The following is a 21487-nucleotide window of genomic DNA, read 5'->3' as shown; positions in this document are numbered from 1 at the left end:
AAAGAATGTAGATACACTGCATATTATACACAAACACTTTCTTGCACCCTTTCCCCCATCTTTATGTTCTAATTTAGTTGCTTTCACCTCATTCAAATCATCCAGCATTTCAATTACTTAGAATATAAAAACGTAAGTGTAAGAAATTAGCACTATCAACTATTTTAGCACACATCGCTTGTGTTTGAGCATTTATTTCTATAAAATTAAAGGGAAGATTCAGGCAAATGATACCAAACACATACTAGTACCTAGATCCCCAAAACCAGCAGCTTTGAAGCTGAACGCTTAAAATGATAAATACAGGTTTAACTTCCTGTAAAGGAGGATACAGAGAAAATAGAACATTGCTTGCTATTGAGAAAGCAGTTTAACTTTACATTTGTTTTAAAAAATAAACTTTTCAATATAAATCTAAGATGGTAGGTTAAATTCCACAGCAGTGCACCCAGAACTTTAGATATAGAAATGTTGATACTGACAGACTTAACATTAAAATGCATTTTGGTTAACCACTCCTGCTTGAAAGCAAAAAAAAAAAAAAAAAAACCAAACAGAAAATTCTGCTGTATTCAAGTTTTCAAACAGCTACCCTGTAGAAAGAGTCGATGGATTCCTGCTTTGTTGTCAGCACACTTATCTCTTTATACAGGTTTCTGCTAATGTCCTAAACTTGGGGTCCAGCCGCTCTAAAAAGTCAAGCTCCTCTTCGTCTTCCTGATCACTGCAGCAGCAACCTACAGAGCCAGCTGGTGATCCTCTTCCTTCATAGTTATAGGAATGGACATAGTCTTCAGAATACTTGTTCTCTTCATCTAGTCCACACAGATGCACCTGCTGCAATGTACAGATAAAAAAATTATTTACATTTTATGTTTTAGGTTGCTTTCCCATCAGACTGATCTTCAAAGTAGTACACAACACAATAAAACACACTCACAGCAGCAAAAGCAAACCAGCAACAGAATACGAGGACTAGGAAGGAAGAAAACTATAGAGCCTGTTTATCTGTGGATTTTATATCCACAGATCTAGTTCAACGTGGGTCCCCTGGACCAGCGTTGAGCCAGACTTGGCTCTACCTGAACACTCCAAACGCGACCGGAGCTGTGCTCCAGTAGTTGCTGGAAGGCTTTCTGAAGTCCACATGTGTCCACTTGTGGCCTCTGCAAACTTTAGAATGGTCAAAAGGGTAAAAAAAAAAACTCTTCTTCCGGTTTCCAGTGGGCAGCTCCGGTTGCCCTCCAGCTGCCTTCAGAGACTTTAAAGAGTTGAAAACCAAAGATTTCAGTATCCATGGTTTTCGGTATCCACGGGCGTCCGAAACAGATCCCTTGCAGATACCAAGGCCTCACCTGTATTCTGAATAAATGAAATAAAGGAATTTTAAACTAATCATCCCGAACCTTGCAAGGTGGGGGCCAGACAGGGATCCCTGGAAGGGAGAGGTTCTAGTGGCCTGCATGCCATCACTGAAAAGGCCCACATTCCCACCAACTGCATCTCAGATGGTAGCGGGCCACACAGCTAGACCACTGCCAATGAACATAATGGATGAGCAAGCTTGTAAGGGTCCAACCCATACAGGGTTTGAACTGGATGCAGAAAATACCTGAGAGAGTCAACACAGATTGAAAAGCAATAATGTGGTCTATACCATACTATTCGTTTTATTAAACTAGCTTAAACGTGAGGCATGACTGTATATTTCACTGATCCAGTTTTCAATTTTTAAAAATTTACACAAAAGATCAAACTATGCATTTCTAACAATACATCACCTATTTTTGTAGATAATATTAACAAAAAAGAGAACTCTAGCAATGTTCTAACAAACTCTCAACAAAGAAAACAAATACATTTCAGCATACTTACCTCAATTAGGTAAGGGCGTGTGAAGTTCTGCCAGTCCGAATAGGAATATCTGTAAATATCCATCATGGACTGTCTGTATCCTCTCCCAGGTACCCACACCTGTTGTCCCCCTCCTTTGGTCGATTCTAATGTCTGAAACGATTCCTGTACCTGGTGACCTCCATTATCAACCATTTCAAAGCATTCCTGGTTTCCACCTTTTACTCCAACAGCACTCATGTCAGCTCCTTGTTCACAAGTAAGCACAGTTCCTGTTTTCACAGGAAGTATATTTGTATCCTTTAAAAAAAAGTAGCCACAAAAGAAAGATTAATATCAGGGTGCTTGTGGAGATGCGGTTTGATTAGATGAAGTCTTCGAGCTGCTTTGGATGTTTTGAGAATCATGGAAACAAGAATGCAATTTATGTTGCCAGATTCCCCCCTGGGCTGTCAGCCTACCAGAAGTCTAGCTTGTCCTACTCAGACCTAACCATGGAAGCCACTCCATTCAAACATCCCTGATTTTCTTCAGTTCCAAGCAATGGCTCCCATTTACTTTCTCCCTCTTGTGCCCTGAGCAGACAGTTTCTATGGTACTGAGATAAAAAGAAGTACAAAAAGCCTCAACTTCTGTTCCATCTCTATTTACGTAGTAGTACTGCAGCTATTTTTTCATTCACGTCTGGGGTACATTGCCTACTGCCAGGGGTGGCCTAGTCATGAGGCTGACTGAAGTAGCCATTCTGGGTGACGAGTTGAGGGGAAGCACCATCCCCTCTGGTTTACCACCAACCAAACTGCATCAGTTGGGAGAGGGAAGCGGATAGGGAACGGAGTTAGGACCTGCCGCACTCCAAAAATGCCAAGATCCATCCCCTCCCTCTTCCATTCCTTGTCCTGCCCACCCTCTCCCTATCCAGAAACTTGCCCATTTCTCCTCTGTACTGTTCCACTCCCCCTGCAGTAACAGTAGCCACACTCAAGGGTCTTTATGACTAGTATATTCTAGGCTACCAATATGTTGAGCATAGCCCAGAGAATTCCAGCAATATACTCCACGCAAAGTCAATTTTTTAAAAAATTTATTCTCTAAATAATTCTACAATAAAAAAAAAAGGTTTCCAATAAACATTGAAACAAGCATAATACCAGTAAAAGGAATTTCTAAAAACTAGCTCCCTCTTGCCAGGATCCTGCAGAGTCCCAGGTCAAAATCAGCCACATCTGCAACTCTTATAACTCCAAAAGTCCAGAGAATAGGAGGAAAATCCAAAGGGTAAACAGAAGAACAAATTCACAGACCATTCTGTCAATACCCCTCCTTTTCTCCTGAAAGCTTATCTCCATCCATGACTCAACTAAGGTTTCAGCTGGTATCAATCACCTTCCAAATCACAACACATGGAAAGGGCCTCAAACCTAAAAAAGCACTTACTATTCTTCCCTCTCCCTTATCCTGGTCATATATCTTTACACCAGGTTTCCCCATCCACCTTCACTGTTGGAGGTAGCCAGCAGTGGCAGCAGTACTCCAGAATTACCATCATTTATGGTGGCTGACTCAACTGTAACTCATAGTTACAACTGCAGAACTATGTTCTACTTCACAAAGGGCAGTGTTACGTGAAAATCCCCTTTTCCCTTCCAAGTTGTGATTTTTATATCTGGTTATGTTATTTTGGATCATACAGACCAAGCAAGCAGGCCACTCCTCCCCCAGCATATGTTTCTAAGGGCCATGGCCAAGCTACAAACACATGAATTACACAACCCCCACTTCCTTGCAGATCAATGTATAACCTAATCACTGTGTGTCCTGATTATGCAAAACAAGCCTGCACCTCCGGAGGAAAAGGTCTATTGTTCTTTTGTTGTACTCTTAAGCACCTTATGCAGATTGCCTCCCTCCCCCCAGAAGGTCAGCCTGGCTGGTAAGCTGACTTCCTTCAGGTTCATCACATACTCCACGTGTACCATTGTGTGTACACTGAGCATGTGCACAGCTCTGGGATACTTCCGGTCATTCTAGATCATCTTCCAGGTCAGACACAACCCCTTAAGAGAAGGCTCCGAGCACATGCTCTCTCTCTCTGACTGCCCTCCTGCGGGAGTAGTCCTACACGGGACTCTTCCCCCAACTGCTCCCCGGACAGGTAAATATATCTTACGTTTAAAACTCTTTCCCTTCTTCCCTATCTATTCCTCCCTTCTCCCCCATCTTTAGTTAGCAAACTGGGCTTAGCAGATTAAGGAACCCCTAAAATGCTTCCCTACAACATATCCGTTTCTGATTCCTTTTCGAATGCACCTAAATACATAGCACATGCAGCTACAATAAGCTAGGTACACTACACAAGTACTAGAAATCTATACTTATCAATTCTCCATGTGTATTATGTTTACCTTTGTGTGTTTTTGCAATAAAAATATAATCCTTTGATTGAAAGTTACCTTTCTCCCAGTCTCCTCTTTAAGCTAAACAAGGGAGTTCTTTGCTTTACACTGTCTTGCTATCCAGCCTGTAATCCTAAGAGTTTCCAAAAGGCTAATATACTAATTCCCCTAAACAAAGCAGCCTTTTTGGTAACAGCAGTGCAGCCCTAGCTGGGATTGGGCTGCTGTTCTCTCTTTCCTGTCTTGAATCTGTTCTAATCCTTTTACTGAAATACGAAAGAGTTACTGAGAAAACAAAAGCAGTATTTTTCATGCCAAATACAAATATTTTCAGTGTTATTTTCACATCTGAAGCAGCTGACTGTTAACAGTGTTTAATGGTGTTAGACATATTCTGTGTCTGCTACAAGAAACTACCTGGTACACTGTAAAGTCTTATAAATATCTGCATTCCACTTTAACCCAATAATTAGTAATACATTCATATTTTTTTAAATTCAGAAGATTAACTAAGTCAGGATGCTAGACTATCATGAGACTTATTAGCAGTTTCTATGTTTGTTCATTTTTTTAACAGTACAACTACATCTCTTTCCCTTTTATATATCGCTCTTCATGTCCTCACACATAAACAACCATAACATAGTGGTGGTGCACCTGCGTTGCATGCAGAAGGTCCCAAGTTCAGTTCCTGACATCTCTGGCTATGGCTTGATTGAAATATATAAAATTATGCATGGGGTGGATAGAATGAGTTTCTTTTCCCTCTCACACAATGCCAAAACCAGGGAGAATCCACTAAAATTGAGTGTTGGGAGAGTTAGAAGAGACAGAAGAAAATATTTCTTTACCCAGCGTGTAATTAATCTGCGGAACCCCTTGCCACGGAATGTAGTGATGGTGTCCAGCCTAGAAGCTTTTAAAAGAGAATTGGACAGATTTCTGGAAGAAAAGTCCATCACAGCTACAAACCATGATTAGGATATGCAACTTCCTGGTTTTAGAAGTAGGCTGCCTCAGAATACCAGATGCAAGGGAGTGGCAACAGGATGCAGTTATCTTGTGTTGTGTGCTCCTGGTGCATCTGGTGGGCCACTGTGGGATACAGGAAGCTGGACCAGATGGGCCTCTGTCCTGATCCAGCGGGATGCTTATGTTCTTGTGGCTAGTAAGGGCTCCTACCTGTAGCTCCACAGAGCTGTCGCCCACCAGCGCATACATCACTGAGCTAAATAGACCAAAGTTTCCAAACCGTAGACCAGAGCTTCATGTAAGAGCAGCATATGAGTAGAACAAGTAACTCTTTTTTTTAAAAAGTCATGTGCAGCACCTGGTATTTTTAGATGTATTTGAGATAATAAGAAATAACTTACTATTGCAGTTGCTCCAAGTCCTTCAGTGTTTGATGTGATGAGACTCTGACCGGCTAAATCATCACACACTTGCTTCCCTGCACCTCCAACTGCAGCCCCGGCTCCACAGCAGCCACAAAGTGTTATCAGGATTACTGCAGAAGAAAGATGTCTGTTGCCTCCTCTTATGTCAAAATTTTAGATTTCAGTTAACCTGTCCTCATATACTCCACAGAGCACCATGCACACTGATTTTTGGATACTGAGATTCAGTGCATCTAATTATTCATGCTTGGCACTCTAATACTAATTAGAAGTTCCTTTGACTTCAGTGGGACTTGACTCTAAGCAGTATGGACAAACTAGGTGCCACTGAAATCCATGAGGAAAGATCACCTGGGTTGAAATCCTGTCCAGGGAGCCTGCTCAAGGCCTCTCCAGGCCTCAGAAAACCACCTGGACATGATCAGAAGATTCTGCTGGTCATGTCCAGGAGATATAGGAAGGGGTGACCTGCAGATTTCATTATCCATGGGTATTGTATCCACAGGTGTTCAGCAAATTGATCCTCCATGGTTACCAAGGTCCAACTGTACTCATTTTCAATAATTTAGACAGAACCAATTCATTATTCCACTAGTGGCTCTGTAAGTGGCTATAATGGCACGGTATCTCTGTTGTACAGAGGGAGCCTGTATCTGCAGATTCGCTTATCTGTGGATCAGTTCCACAGGGGCCCCCCGTGCACCCCCTCTGAGGCAAGGGGAGCTCTGCTCCCCTTGCCTCTGGATAATCCTTTGAGCTCAGCAGAGCCTCTGCTGGGCTCAGACTGAGCCTTAAGGTGAAAAAAGCACAACTTCCAGTTTCTCTGTGAAATCAGAAGTGATGTTTTTTAATGCCTTATAAGGCATTAGGAGACTTGTGGAAGCCCCTAAGGGGCTTATATGGCTTATAAGGCATATAATGTCTAATGCCTTAAGGCAGTGTTTCTCAAACTGGTGGACTGCAACCCAACAGTTTGTGTAACGCTTCCCCTGTCCCTTTAAGGGGTAGAGGAAGGGGTGAGGCAGCGACACGATCCCCAGGATCTCGTCGCTGAGGGGGGTGCTTTTACTTACTGTGTGTTAGGGCAAGCAGCAGGAGGTGCAGTGAGCCTCACGTAGTCCTCTGCAGAGCTCCCCAAAGCTTGGAATCTTCAGAAATAGCAAGCACAAGCCATCTCCTCTCTACATTGGCAAACAGGAACTGGGAATCCTGGAGATCATGTCGCTGCCCTAGCCCCTACCCTGCAACGACTTACTTTGGGAGTAAAGCTCCCCAAAAGTTTGAGAACTACTGCCTTAAAGGCATTAAAAACATCACTTCCATCTACAGAAAATGTCATGTATGTCCTCAGCCTCTGCTGGGCTCAGAATACCTGCCGGAGAGGAGAGAAGCTCTGCTCCCCTTCGCTCTGGAGGATCAAGGGGAGGTATTTACCTGTATCTGTGGTTTCACTTAACTGTGGTGGCTTCCAGAATGGAACCCTGACAGGTAAGGGGCACGCCTGTAATTGACTGATACCACATCCTTACAGATCCTAAATCTAAGCAGTTGACATTAGTGTTATCATGGGGATTAGCATCTTCATGTTGGGTTTCCCAGTCCCTGGCTATTTAGCAACAAACTATATAAGGCCATCACGCTGCCAATTTTCATGCACCCACTGTTGGAACATCACTGACACACACTGAGCAGGAAAACACTCTGTGTTGTGCTATTTTGCTTCACGATATAGCAAGAAGACGGGCAATTCACCATACGGATGCCAATCCAGGCTGCAATCCTATACACACTTATGTGGGAGTAAATCCCATTGAACTCAGTGGGGCTTACCTCAGTGTAGACATGCACAGACTTGGACTGTCATTCTTCTATTGCCCTTCCCAAGCAGCCAATTGTTGGAATGTCAGCTTTTAAATAAGGGATCTAAGCTTATAGATTGGAAAGGAGAGCCATACATTCGGCATCTAGTTGCATGCGTGGCTCCACTTCCAGCTAGGGATACATTCAGCTAGGGATTCCAACTAGGGATCCAGCTAGGGATACATACAAAAACATTCTTCCATGAGGAGCATGTTCCTAGCTGGACTGGGGACATGTACGCATTTTAAAATGGGAACCGAGATATGTCTTAAACAGACCACAGCAGGGGGTAGGCATTAATAGCACGTGTTGATTTTCACATAAAAAGGCATAAATATACTTACACAACAGTAATAATGATCCCAAAACCATTGCAAGGATGGCCCAAATGCCAAGGCTAACACTAGGTGTTTGACCTGGTTGTCTTGGGTAGCCTGGGTAGCCTGGGTAGCCTGTAGAGATGTCCCTGTAACGGCAATCACTGGGGGTTGTACAGTCGCACACCACAACTCTTACTTCAGTGATTCCCTCATGGCCTAACCTGTCTATTACTCTAACAGGAATGTCGTAGACACCATAAGGTATGTTGTACTCTGGCGTCAGGTACGCTGATGTTTCTGCAAAAGAAACAATACAAACCCAGCGGTGAGTATAATAATGATTATTATTGTGCACCACTGGCTGAGCACCAGAATTGTGAATCAGGACTTCCCTGGTTTGAACTGTACCTCTGCCATGGACTCACTAGGAAATCTTAGGCAAGCCACTCAGTCTCAACTTTCCAGCTACAATATGAGGATAATACTTACTTGCCTTACAAGGCTGTTGTATAATTAGGAGATTGCATGCATTTTGCACATTCAGAAAGCGCTATGCAAATGTTAAGTATTAATATTATTATTTCAAAATCATTGTTTTAATTATTATTGCAGAGGTACTACTCTAGGAAGATGGTACACACCATCATTTGGTACCATACTCCATCGTGGGTTCAAACTTTCAAACTTGAAAGGAGCTCCATTATGAGGTAGATCAGCATCCACAGCCGTAAGACAAATTGGTTGTCTGTCGTTGCACATTATGAACTCTCGTTTAACAATGACAGGGAAATTATCATTCTCATCTTCTAGATTCACCACCACTACTCCAGTGCCTGTTTTACCACCTAGGAAACACAAACAATTTTAGTGGCTGACTCACCATTCCATGCCATTCACAAGTTTTAAGAACAGGTTGCCTTCATCTTACCCATGCTATTCAGCCATCACTGAAAAGCCTTGTGCTTCTGAATTATAAACACAACTTTTTCTGGAGGAAAAGTTCATTCTGGAGGAAAGGTTCATCACGGGTTATAAGTCATAGTAGGTATGTGCAATTTCCTGGTTTAGAGGCAATCTGAGGCAAACTGCCAGATGCAGGGGAGGGTACCAGGATGCAGGTTGTGTCTTGTTGTCTTATGTGCTGCCTGAACATTTGGTGGGCCACTGTGAGATACAGGAAGCTAGAATAGATGGGCCTTTGACCTGATCCAGAGGGCCTTTGACCTGATCCAGATCTTATGTTTTTAACCCCCATGGCCTGAGGGAATGTCACTATGATAAGCATCTGTGAAATTGCCCAAAAACTCAAACTTGAAATATGGAATGGGTTCAGGAACAGAAGCTGTATATGATTTGTAGCGAGGTCATTTGTTTAGGATTCAGTCTGCACTTTCCAACTAATGGTATTCACAGTATGGCAGGTATTGCTGCTCCCCCTTTCTCAATGACATGCTAGCCTTTGCTCCTCTAATGTTCCAGTTCAGCATTCTCTTCCCCTCCACCTTTCCTCTTCCCCTTTGTGCCCCTCTTCCTTTTCCAATCCAGGCAGTGGCAGCAGGTAGGCAGATAGAGGTTGACAGCATCCCCACCCTGCCAATGCAGCTGTGTCACTGGACCACATGCTGCATCCTGGGAGGGGGGAGCAGTCTCAGGGGTCTCCTCCAGGTAAGGGAACATTTTTCTGGGGGTGAGCCTCCAGTGTTACAATGGGTCTACTTGGACCTGCGCCTGCAATTTTGCTGGTGCAAATCTGAGTGGCAGGAAGGTTGAAGGCTGAGAAGGGGGATAGGATATCAGCAGCGCTGCCACTGCTGTTGCCCTATTCCTCCCCCCTCCCCATCCATTCTGCTTGCCCAGCCCCACACCCCAACTTACTGGTGCCAGGGTTTCTTTGCACAGCCATGACTGCATGCTGCTTGCAGCAATAGGCTGTCTGCACAGGATGACAGGTCACTTTTTATGCCACCAGAATGCAGGTTCTGGTGGTACAGCAGACCCATAGGACTGAGTCCCACAACAAGAAGGGAGCTAAAAGACAAGCAAAGCAGCCAGCCACCCAAAGCTCCTTTGGTAAACTCTGCTTCAGTTTAGAGTGCTTCAAAGGGACATTGCTTCATTTAGGGCACTCTCCAAAGCAGATCTTGGATGATTCATTTTGTAATGTAATTCTTTCAGAACCAAACACACATCCCTATTTTTTATGCTTTCACTGATGTGCTATTTCAATGATGATATTTTCCTCACATATGTAAACTGCTCCAGGAGACTTCTCAGCTGGCAAGTGGGTCAAAAATGCTTCAGAGATGGTCAATATAATAATAATAATAATAAAACTTTATTTTTATCCCGCCCTTCTCCCCAAAGGGACCCAGGGCGGCTAACAACATATAAAACAGATTAAAACATAATTTCACAACAGATAAAAACATATTAAAAAACGCATTAGCAGAACCCATAAAAACAGATAAAAGTCAGAATAAAAGAGCATAAAACAGCAGTTCTTAGAGGAATCGGGCCTGTAAAAAAGCAACTAAAAGATGTATAAAAGATGTTAAAAAGGCCATAAAGTCAGAAGGCTTGGTTAAACAACAAGGTCTTCAGGCCTCGCCGAAAGGTCTCAAGAGAAGGAGCCATTCTCAAGTCAAGGGGAAGGGAGTTCCATAACGTTGGTGCCACTACTGAGAAGGCCCTATTTCTTGCCGCCGCCCCACAAACCTCCTTGGGCGGCGGCACTTGTAAAAAGGCCTTCTCTGATGACCTGAGAGGACGAGCTGGATTGTGCGGAAGTAGGCGATCTCTAAGATAACCTGGCCCAGAGCAGTATAGGGCTTTAAAGGTCAAAACCACCACCTTGAATTGGGCCCGGAAACGAATGGGCAGCCAATGCAGCCCCCGGAGAAGTGGGCTGACAGAGTCAAACCGCCTAGCTCCAGTGACCACACGAGCCGCCGCATTCTGCACTAATTGCAGTTTCCGAACCGTCTTCAGGGGCAGCCCCACATAAAGCGCGTTACAATAATCTAACCTCGATGTCACCGTAGCATGGATCACCATGGCCAGGTCTGCACGATCCAAGTACGGCCGCAGCTGGCGCACCAGCCGAAGCTGAGCAAAGGCCCCCCTAGCCACAGCCACCACCTGGGAATCCAGGAGCAGCTGCGAGTCCAGGTGGACCCCCAAGCTGCGGACCTGCTCCTTCAGAGGGAGTGCAACCCCATTCAGAGCAAGCCGATAATCCAGCACCTGCATCGAGGATTTCCGAACCAGGAGAGCCTCTGTCTTATCAGGATTTAATTTCAGCTTGTTAGCCCCCATCCAGATCCTCACTGCTTCCAGACAGCGCTCCAGGCCCTCAACCGCCACCCTGGAGTCTGGAGGAAAGGAGAGATAAAGCTGGGTGTCATCAGCGTATTGATGACACCCCACTCCAAACCCCCGGATGACCTCACCCAGCGGTTTCATGTAGATATTAAATAGCATGGGGGACAGAATTGAACCCTGTGGCACCCCGCACCTCAGTGGCCAGGGTGTCGAACAGGCATCTCCCAGCACCACCATCTGGGACCGACCTTCCAAGTAGGAGCGGAACCACCGCAAAACAGTGCCTCCAACTCCCAGCTCGGCCAATCGGCCCAGAAGGATACCATTTCAATATTTGAAAATCAGGTCCAACTGCCATGTGTGCAAGAACAAAACAATCTGCTATTGCCCTGTTTAACTCACTGAGGGGCCAATTTCAAAGGAAAATAATTTCAGCCAACATAGTTGTACATGAAATTACAAATAAGGCTGCAATCTTAAGACACTTTAAATGGGAATTAAATCCTATTGAACATAATGGCACGTCTCAGTAAACATGTTTAGGTTTGCTCAGTACGTTAGTTATAGCACCTGATACTCACTTTGGTCTGTTGCAATGACTGTAACGTTGCACTGATTAATCATGTTTGGTGCATCTCTGTCTAAGACCGCAGTGGTTCGGATCTCACCTTCGTTATCGATGGTAATCCAGTTGCATGGGTCATTTAGTATTCCATAGCTATTTGAGAATAAATAGAACTGTTAAAAACAAATACACCAAATCCATGTATTTGTGGATTAGATTGTAGTTAACCCATTTCTGCCCAGCCCACAAGTGCACACATTTCATCCCTGTTTCGTATATGCAATGTTGGGTAGAAATTGCTTAGGATTAAGCAATAATAGTAATATAAACAGGCAATAAATTGCAATACCGTATGCCCATGCTGTTTCCAGACTCTGGGTCACTTGCAAGATACCGGCCAACCACTGTTCCAGCTGGCAAACATTCCTTCACATTTATTATATACACAGGAGGGTTAAAGATAGGCCCTTCATCCACATCCCGGACTTTGACGATAACGTAGCAAGTACTTGTAGAAATGGCTCTTGAATTTGGACCGAGAACATAAGGTGCTTCGTTATTGACAACAATTTCCAGCCTTCTCTCCCTGTTCTTTTCATAGTCTAGTCCCTGGAAAATAAATTTGGTTGTTAAATACCGGATTTGCTACAACCAGATCTAAATTCATTACTGTTTTTGCTCTGAATATTGCAAAACTAACAATGAAGTATGGCCAAAGTGACAGAGTTTTAAAACTCTGATTCCCCACCCAGAACACTGTATTTATGAAATGTCCCCTCCCTCTCTTTCTTTCCAAGGTTTGCCTTCTCTCCCAGAGAGATGCTGCCACAAAAACAGAGGGTTTTTTGGTCAGGTCGGAGGGGGACCTCTTGTCTTGTGCCTTTCACACTTGCCTTACAAAATGTATTTCGGTCTTCACATCCTTTCTAGCTCAGGTTAGGTAAACTCAGTGAAAAAAAGGATTGCTGTCTTCAACACCAGAAAACAGACCCAGCACAAATAGCACCAGAACTTCTGTTGCTACCATTTTTACTAGAAGTAAAAAGAGCCTGAAAAACTGCCACAAATCTTCATCATTTTTTTCTCCCTACCTATGACCCAGTTCTATTGGGTTGCTGGAATGTGTGCTGCAGTGAAGCAGTACACTTTAAGGGTGTTGAAAAAGATGAACCACCATAGCCAAGCACAGCCAAGCCGCCACAAGTGGTGAATGGCCACACCTGTGTGACAACGGCCAAAACAAAAGCCGTGATGCCAATAAGCCGACATGGGGGTGGGATGTGGAGGAACAAGGAAGGGAGAGGGAAGAACAGGCCAGAGAGACAGAAGAAGGGAGGGGAGTGGGTTGAGGCCGGGAAGATGGTGGTATCAGCAGCAGCACCGCCAATATCCTTCCCCTGTACCAGGCCTCATTCCACTTTCCCAGGTCCCCTCAGACATGCACCAGCAAAGTAGCTGGCACAGATCTAAGTAGATCCATTGGGGCAATTGCTCCAGGGCAGGCAACCATGTTCCCTTCAAGCAGGCCCCAGGTACCCAAAACTCCCCTGCAGGATGCAATGCATGCCCCACTAGCATGGCTGAATCTGCACAATTGGAGTAAGGTTGGATTGGGCTGCCCAACACAACAAGGTTTTACTGAATGGACCATGATATCTCACAAAAAGGCCCTGTTGACAGCCTTCTCCCAGCAGAAGCAACAGAGAGGAGTGTTCAACCATCCTGGGCTCCTGACGTGTTTTTTTTTTTGGGGGGGGGGGGGCTTGAGCTCAGAGAAAATACATGATAGGCGCTCTCCCACTGAATTCCTGAAGGTCAGATGAATATGCTCAAACAAACTCTACCCACAAGCAATGGTAAGGGTCAGAGTCTAAACTCAAGGGAAACATGCAGCAGGTCATGCACTTCCCCTGGCATTAAACTAACCTTGAGATTATCACCCACTGAACACTCATGTTAATTGTATTAGGTATGGGGAGGTTAAAAAAAAAACTGCAGTCTACCTTCCTTTTCTAAGTTTAATGCATCTAGATACCCTCCAGACAAATTCAGATCTGGCCATGCATACTTACTTCTGCTACAGGGGATTTTCCCCTGCAACTTCCAGAAGGGACATATATACCACACTTCAGCACCTTCAATAGTGGAATCAGTTTGACCACTATTATTGGCAATTGTAAACCCTTGCCAACCCTTGCCAATTGTAAATTGGCAAGAGTAAACCCTTGATAGTAGAGACACTTCCTTAGCCTGCCTGCCACCTCCTCTGACATTTGCACATTAAGCTTATGTGGACGGACTGGAGCTCACAGATGGGGGACGGATGGACGGAAATGCTTACATTTCCTAGAAAGGGAATCCACTGTAATCTCATTCCTATCCATCACATTTTCCAATAATCTGATTTCCTAGCTCGCAGTCTAGCAAACCATTCCACAATGAACCTCAGAAGTTACCTTTTCAATACATAGAGTGCCGATATTTGAATTTTGATCTATATCAATTTTGAAAGCACCATCTTCATTTCCCTTTATAATGTTGACGGTAGCCTGCCAGGCTGGTGTTCCAGGTGCATCGTTGTCTAGGATAGTAATGTCCACTACTTTTGCACCTACTGTGTTTTCCGACACATATACTTCATACTGAAACAAACAAGTTTTTTAGTTATTAGGCTGTCGTCTACACTGTATATTTCAAGAGCTGCTAGAATCACATGCAACACTGCACCTGTATGCTCAGCTGTCATACTGCCCTTGTTTTAAATCCATTGTGATTTACAGATTTACAGTGTCCTGAAAAGTTTACTAGTTAAGGAAGAAATGGTTAACTCATAAGGTTAATATCTCAGTTGCTAGCACACTTGAAGGCTAGCATTCTAAAATGTCCAGAAGCTTTAAAAATGATAGAGTGAAGGGCAAAGAGCCCAGCGAGGCAACATCTCTTTACTAGGGCCAATGTAACCAGTTATCAGCTGTAGTTTTGATCACATCATTCGAAAATTCATGATAATGGGACAACACAACAGAAACCAGAATATATAAAGAAATTAGAAAAGGAGAAAAAATGTTATACAAGCTGACATACATACCGTGCTATGTTCACACCTTGGCGCATGGTCATTTGTATCTTCAATTTGAATTACAGCTGTTCCTGTATTGCACAAACCAAAAGCCTGACCTCCCATATCTCTTGCTTCTACTAGTACTATATATGTAGTTATAACCTGAAAAAGAACATCACAACTAGTACACTGAGGTTTTAAGGTTATTCATTCACCTTAAAAGAGAAACAAACAAGAGACTATTGGATTCTTTTGGTTCTGCTACATTTGTGAAATTATTATTTGCTTAGAGTTCCTAGCTAAGCAAACACTTTTAAGGACTAACTTCTCAAGACAGGATACACAGTCCATGCCATTGAATCAGCAAATATATTTATGCGAAAATTTGCATACACATTGGCAGATTTTCTCAAAACATTTGACTTATAGCTCACATGTGATGGAAGAGTTCATTCATACTTTTTGTATTCTGTATACGAGAACAAGCAATGATAAATTGGTATAGGTCAGTGGTTCCCAAAGTCTTCCATGGGAAGAGGGAACCACTTGAGTCCTTGCAAGGGTGGGACTGCAGCAGCAACACAGTCCCCAGGATTGTGCCATTGCTGGGACAGACGAGGGGGAGGTCTTACCTTCCAGTAGGTCCAGTCAGGTTCCAGGGCATGCGGGGAGCTCCCCAGAGCCCTCTACAGGGCTCCCCAAGCCTCCAATTTACTAAAAACAGAGGATCAGAAACCACTTCCAGTTTTGCAATTGAAAACAGGAAGTGGTTTCCAATTGCAGTTTTTAGTGAATCAGAGGCTTGTGGAGCCCTGTAGAGGGCTCTGAGGAGTTCCCCGCACCTCCAGAAGCCAGTTGGACCTTCTAGAAGATAAGGCCTCCCCCCTTCTGTCCCAGCAGCGGCACAACCCTGGGGATTGCGTAGCTACCTTCTGTCCCTCCACACCCTTTGAAGGGGCATAAGCCATTGCTTCCCAAGTTAGGGAGTCGCAACCCACCAGTTTGGGAACAGATGATATAGACTCATGAGTAGCTAAAGGCTCAGGGCAAAGACTGACATAAAACAAGAACACCACCAGATTTTTCAATCAATTGCTACCTGATGGCAATACGCAATACAGTTTGGTTTCAGCACATAAATGTTTCATTTCCTTTCAGTCGTTCCCCCAAACCCATATCCCTCATAAAGCCTTTTAATAACCACCGTAAATTTATCTGTTCTGTGCAACTAGCTAGAAAAGAACCTTTCCTCTACCAACTGTCATGATTTCTTTATCAAACTTTTTATTCCTGTCTGGGCAATGTCACTACCCATACCTGAATTGCACCTAGTGTATACCTGAAGCTACAGCAACAGCCATAATTTATTTATAAAAGAAATAGTGCACTGAGCCCACTAAAGCAGTGCTTCTCAAAGTGCGGTCTGTGGACTGGTTGCCAATCCACGAGCTATTGGCTACCGGTCTGTGACGTCTCTGGCACTTCCTTCTTTTGGCTTCTCACAGTCTCCCAAGGCTTGCTACTCTAATTGGATGCATGCCAAGCCTCACAAGAGACTCTGAGAAGCCAGAAGAGTAAGGCAGGAAAGACCAGGTGAGTATGAATGCCATGAACCAACACTATATAAAGAGTGTGACGGGCCAGGGGAGATATGGTGGTGGGGTTCTGACAGGCCGTTACAGGAGAAGGAGAGTTCATCGTAGGCAGATCATCTCCCCTTCTGGTCCTTCCCCCAATTCTCGGATACTTGGTGGTCCTGGCAGTGAGCCCCTGGATCTGAAGCTGCTGCTTTTGAGTGCCAGGTCGGTGAATAACAAGACCTGTATCATCCGGGATGTGATCCTGGATGAGAAAGCCGACCTGGTATGCATTACAGAGACCTGGTTGGACGGGGAGGGAGGCGTTAGTCTCTCTGAACTGTGTCCGCCAGGTTTCCAGGTGTTGCAGCAGCCAAGATTGCAGGGACGGGGAGGGGGAGTTGCAATGGTCTATCGTGAGTCCATCTCCCTTACCAGGTGCCCTGTCCAGCACTCTCCTGGGTTCGAGTGCTTGCATGTTGTGTTGAGAGGGCCGGACAGGATTGGTATTCTGCTGGTGTACCGCCCGCCCTGCTGCCCAACAGTCTCCCTGCCTGAGCTGACTGGGGTGATCTCGGGGGTGGCATTGAAGGCCCCCCGCCTGTTAGTGCTGGGGGACTTCAATATTCATGCCGAGGCCCCTGTGGCAGGTGCACCTCAGGATTTCATGGCTGCCATGACAACCATGGGCCTGTCCCAGAAAATCTGGGCCCCAACACATACAGCAGGACACGTGCTGGACCTGGTGTTTACAGCTGGGCATGGGGGCAATGATCTGGAGGTAGAGGAGATCAAGATCATTCCGTTGTCATGGACAGATCACTTCCTGGTAGGGTTTAGGCTTGTTGCGACTTCCTCCGCAGAGGCGGGGGACCGTTTTCTATGGTCTGCCCCCGGAGGCTAATGGATCCTGAAGGTTTCCTGAGGGCCCTGGGGGATTTTCCCACTGCCAAGACTGGCGCCTCATCTGAGGCCCTGGTCAACCTCTGGAATGGGGAAATGTCCAGGGCTGTGGATGAGATTGCTCCGGAGCGACCTCTGCCACGTCGCAGACTCGGAGCGGCTCCTTGGTTCACTGAGGAGCTGCGAATGATGAAGCGGCAGGGCAGGCGTCTAGAGCGACGGTGGCAGAAAACTCGGGATGAATCCGATCGGACACGGAGTAGAGCTCATTACAGAGCCTACTCCGTGGCGGTGGTAGCAGCGAAGAGGTCATTCTTCTCTGCTACCATTGCGTCTGCTGATAGCCGTCCGGCAGAGCTGTTCCGTGTGGTGTGGAGCCTCCTCCATCAGGCCCCTCCAGTAGATCAGGAGGAATACACGGGCAGCCGCTGTGACGTGTTTGCATAACATTTCACAGATAAAAATCGATCGTATTCGTCACGACTTGGATGACACATTGACAATGTTTGACGATGTCCCCTTGGCAACTGCCTGTCCAGTGTTGTGGGATTCTTTTCAGCTTGTGCAGCCTGAGGATGTGGACAGACTCCTTTGGAGTGTGAGGCCGTCTGCCTGCCTGTTTGATCCTTGCCCGGCTTGGCTGATAAGAGTGGCCCGGGGTGGACTGGCTGAGTGGACGGGGAGGGTGGTCAACTCTTCCTTGGTGGAGGGGACATTGCCGCTCGCTTTGAAGCGGGCAGTGGTTCACCCCCTCCTGAAGAAGACCTCCCTGGATTCTACTGTGCTAAATAACTACCGGCCAGTCTCCAACATCCCGTTTCTGGGCAAGGTAATCGAGCGGGTGGTGGCGGCCCAACTCCAGAGGGTCTTGGATGAAGCGGATTATCTGGACCCTTTTCAATCTGGTTTCAGGCCGGGCTTTGGGACGGAAACTGCTTTGGTCGCCTTGGTGGATGACCTATGCCGGGGACTGGACAGGGGGAGTGCGTCCCTGTTGGTCCTGCTGGACCTCTCGGCGGCTTTCGATACCATCGACCATGGTATCCTTCTGGGCCGATTGGCCGAGTTGGGAGTTGGAGGCACCGTTCTGCAGTGGTTCCACTCCTACTTGGAGGGTTGGTCCCAGATGGTGGTGCTGGGGGATGCCTGTTCGACACCCTGGCCCTTGAAGTGCGGGGTGCCACAGGGTTCAATTCTGTCCCCCATGCTATTTAATATCTACATGAAACCGCTGGGAGAGGTCATCCGGGGGTTTGGAGTGGGGTGTCATCAATATGCTGATGACACCCAGCTCTCTCTCCTTTCCTCCAGACTCCAGGGTGGCGGCTGAGGGCCTGGAGCGCTGTCCGGAAGCAGTGAGGATCTGGATGGGGGCTAACAAGCTGAAATTAAATCCGGATAAGACAGAGGCTCTCCTGGTTCGGAAATCCTCGATGCAGGTGCTGGATTATCGGCTTGCTCTGAATGGGGTTGCACTCCCTCTGAAGGAGCAGGTCTGCAGCTTGGGGTCCACCTGGACTCGCAGCTGCTCCTGGATTCCCAGGTGGTGGCTGTGGCTAGGGGGGCGTTCGCGCAGCTTCGGCTGGTGCGCCAGCTGTGGCCGTACTTGGATCGTGCAGACCTGGCCACGGTGATCCATGCTACGGTGACATCGAGGTTAGATTATTGTAACGCGCTTTATGTGGGGCTGCCCCTGAAGATGGTTCGGAAACTGCAATTAGTGCAGAATGCGGCGGCCCGTGTGGTCACTGGAGCTAGGCAGTTTGACTCTGTCAGCCCGCTTCTCCGGGGGCTGCATTGGCTGCCCATTCATTTCCAGGCCCAATTCAAGGTGGTGGTCTTGACCTTTAAAGCCCTATACTGCTCTGGGCCAGGCTATCTTAGAGATCGCCTACTCCCGTACAATCCGGCTCGTCCTCTCAGGTCATCAGAGAAGGCCTTTTTACATGTGCCGCCGCCTAAAGAGGTACGTGGGGCGGCGGCAAGAAATAGGGCCTTCTCAGTAGTGGCACCAATGTTATGGAACTCCCTTCCCCTTGACTTGAGAATGGCTCCCTCCCTCAAGACCTTTCGGCGAGGCCTGAAGACCTTGTTGTTTACACGAGCCTTCTGACTCTATGGCCTTTTTAACATCTTTTATACATCTTGTAGTTTTTTACAGGCGTGATTCCTCCTTGAACCGCTGTTTTATGCTCTTTTTATTCTGACTTTTATCTGATTACTGTTTTTATGGTCTCTCTTAATGTGTTTTTAATGTTTTTTATCTGTTAAATTATGTTTTAATATGTTGTAAGCTGCCCTGGGTCCCTTTGGGGAGAAGGGCGGGATAAAAATAAAGTTTATTATTATTATTATTATATACTAGCAGATGGCAGCACACTGGGGGGAAAAAATGCAGGTCCACAATAGCAGACTCATGGAGTAGCACTGCTCAAGAGCACATCCACATACCAAAACTCCAGCCTGACCCAGAGACAAGATCCTTGTGGGCACCATCTCTCTTCAGACATGGCTTGTCTCCCCTAGCAGCATCCTAATCGGCTGTTCTTACAGGCTGAGCAAAAGGCAGAGACTGCCTGCTTCTTCCCACCTCGCTCACCAGCAGTGGCCCAGAGATTCACAATTGCTGTACCTGATGTATACAGTCAATGCAGTGCCAATCTACAAATGTGGTTACACCTCTTGACTGAATGAGCCGATGCAAACAGAAATGGTCCTAAGGAAGATCCATAGCTCAAAATGGATAAGGAACGGTATGCAAAGGCAAAATTAAAATAGCCAGCAGCTTAGTTTGATTAATGAATTCTTAATGCTTCAGATGACAGTCCTCTCCCCCCCCTCCCCACAGATTCACAGGCCTGCTCCTGCCTCCATTTCATCATACTGATGAGTATGACAGCAATAGTTACTATGATTACAATTAGATTTTCAGTAAAATAAATAAATAAATTACCTCTCTATCCAGGAGCGGGGATACCAGTACAATAGAACCTGTGTCTGAATTTATACTAAACATAATGGTGCCTCTAAAAGGTGGAGGATCCTGGCTCACAATTCTGTACTTCAGCTTCGTATGCAATGTTCCAATTTCATCTCTGTCTGTTGCAGTCATTTGTCCGATTATGGTACCTACATATAAGAATAATGAAGTTTGCTTTTATATATATATATTGAACTACAGTATATTAGTCCACTTATTTTTTGAGATCTAGCCTATGCACATTTGCCCAGAAACACTGGGGGGAAAAAATTTATGCAATTATTTAAAACAAAGTTACTAAAATATGAACATTACAAACAAAATGGAAATGATTTACTATGAACTTAGCAACTGCTGTGGACATTTCCTAAGTTCTACACAACCCTTTGCTACCATCATAGGGGTGGGAGTGTTCTTTCCCTCCCTTGCCTTGCCCTTGCCTTGCCATCATGGTAAGGCAGGAGAATCCTGGTACCCCTATTAGGTGCCTGGTTGGAAGAGCACATTACTCTGAGAACTGTTTGCTCAGCTTGCCCCACCTGAGCTTGATTCAGTGTTAGACACTGTGTGGAGAATCACTGTGCGATGAATTTATATGGGGTTGGTCTTACATGGACAGTGGTCCGTGCCCTAGTGACATCTTGGTTAGACTACTGTAATGCACTCTACCCCTGGGGCTAGCCCTGAAAATGGTTCGGAAGTTGCAGTTGCTGCAGAATGCAGCAGCTCAGTTGGTCACTGGGACTTGGTATGTGGAATCTGATATGACATTGCTCTGGCAGCTACACTGGCTGCCCATTCCTTTCCAAGCCCAATTCAAGGTGTTGGTGATGACCTTTAAAGCCCTATATGGCATAGGACTGGAATACCTCAAGGACTGCCTTCCCCATATATTTCTGCATGACTCCTAAGGTAATTAGAGAGGACCTTCTTAGGGTACCTCCACCATCTGAAGCAAGAGGGATGGCAGTGAGGTACAGGGTCTTCTCAGTTGTGGCACCACACCTCTGGAATCAGCTATCAGAACATCTGAGGGCAGCCTCTACAGTATATGGTTTCTGGCAGAGTTTGAAGACCCACCTATTTGGTCTGGCCTTTGGGGAAGGAGGCACTCATTAGGGACCCCTTGTACACTTTTATGCTGCTGATATTTTAATCTGCTCTTTTATTGGTAGCTTTTAAATTGTTTTAATGCATTTTTATGGGTTTAACCATTTATTTTAATGTTTTTATCTTTATGTGTCTATTGTACA

General features: G+C 45.6%; 1 protein-coding gene across 1 annotated transcript in view; it reads right to left on the bottom strand.

Annotated features, from left to right (window-relative positions):
- Window positions 1–636: 636 nt before the first annotated feature.
- The window catches only part of LOC136648312 (desmocollin-1-like), a 49252-nt gene continuing 28401 nt past the window's right edge, over window positions 637–21487 (bottom strand). Inside the window, exons 9-18 of the mRNA XM_066624425.1 lie at window positions 20208–20383; window positions 14802–14936; window positions 14170–14355; window positions 12063–12322; window positions 11730–11866; window positions 8469–8672; window positions 7852–8124; window positions 5624–5757; window positions 1876–2154; window positions 637–837 (exon numbers count right to left, since the gene is read on the bottom strand). Coding sequence (XP_066480522.1) covers window positions 637–837; window positions 1876–2154; window positions 5624–5757; window positions 7852–8124; window positions 8469–8672; window positions 11730–11866; window positions 12063–12322; window positions 14170–14355; window positions 14802–14936; window positions 20208–20383 — 1985 coding nt within the window. The remainder of the gene's footprint in view (window positions 838–1875; window positions 2155–5623; window positions 5758–7851; window positions 8125–8468; window positions 8673–11729; window positions 11867–12062; window positions 12323–14169; window positions 14356–14801; window positions 14937–20207; window positions 20384–21487) is intronic.

Source organism: Tiliqua scincoides, chromosome 4 (assembly GCF_035046505.1).
Source record: "Tiliqua scincoides isolate rTilSci1 chromosome 4, rTilSci1.hap2, whole genome shotgun sequence".
NCBI classification, from domain to species: domain Eukaryota; kingdom Metazoa; phylum Chordata; class Lepidosauria; order Squamata; family Scincidae; genus Tiliqua; species Tiliqua scincoides.
Note: the sequence above shows the minus strand (reverse complement) of the source record. Positions and strands in the feature narration are given on the sequence as shown.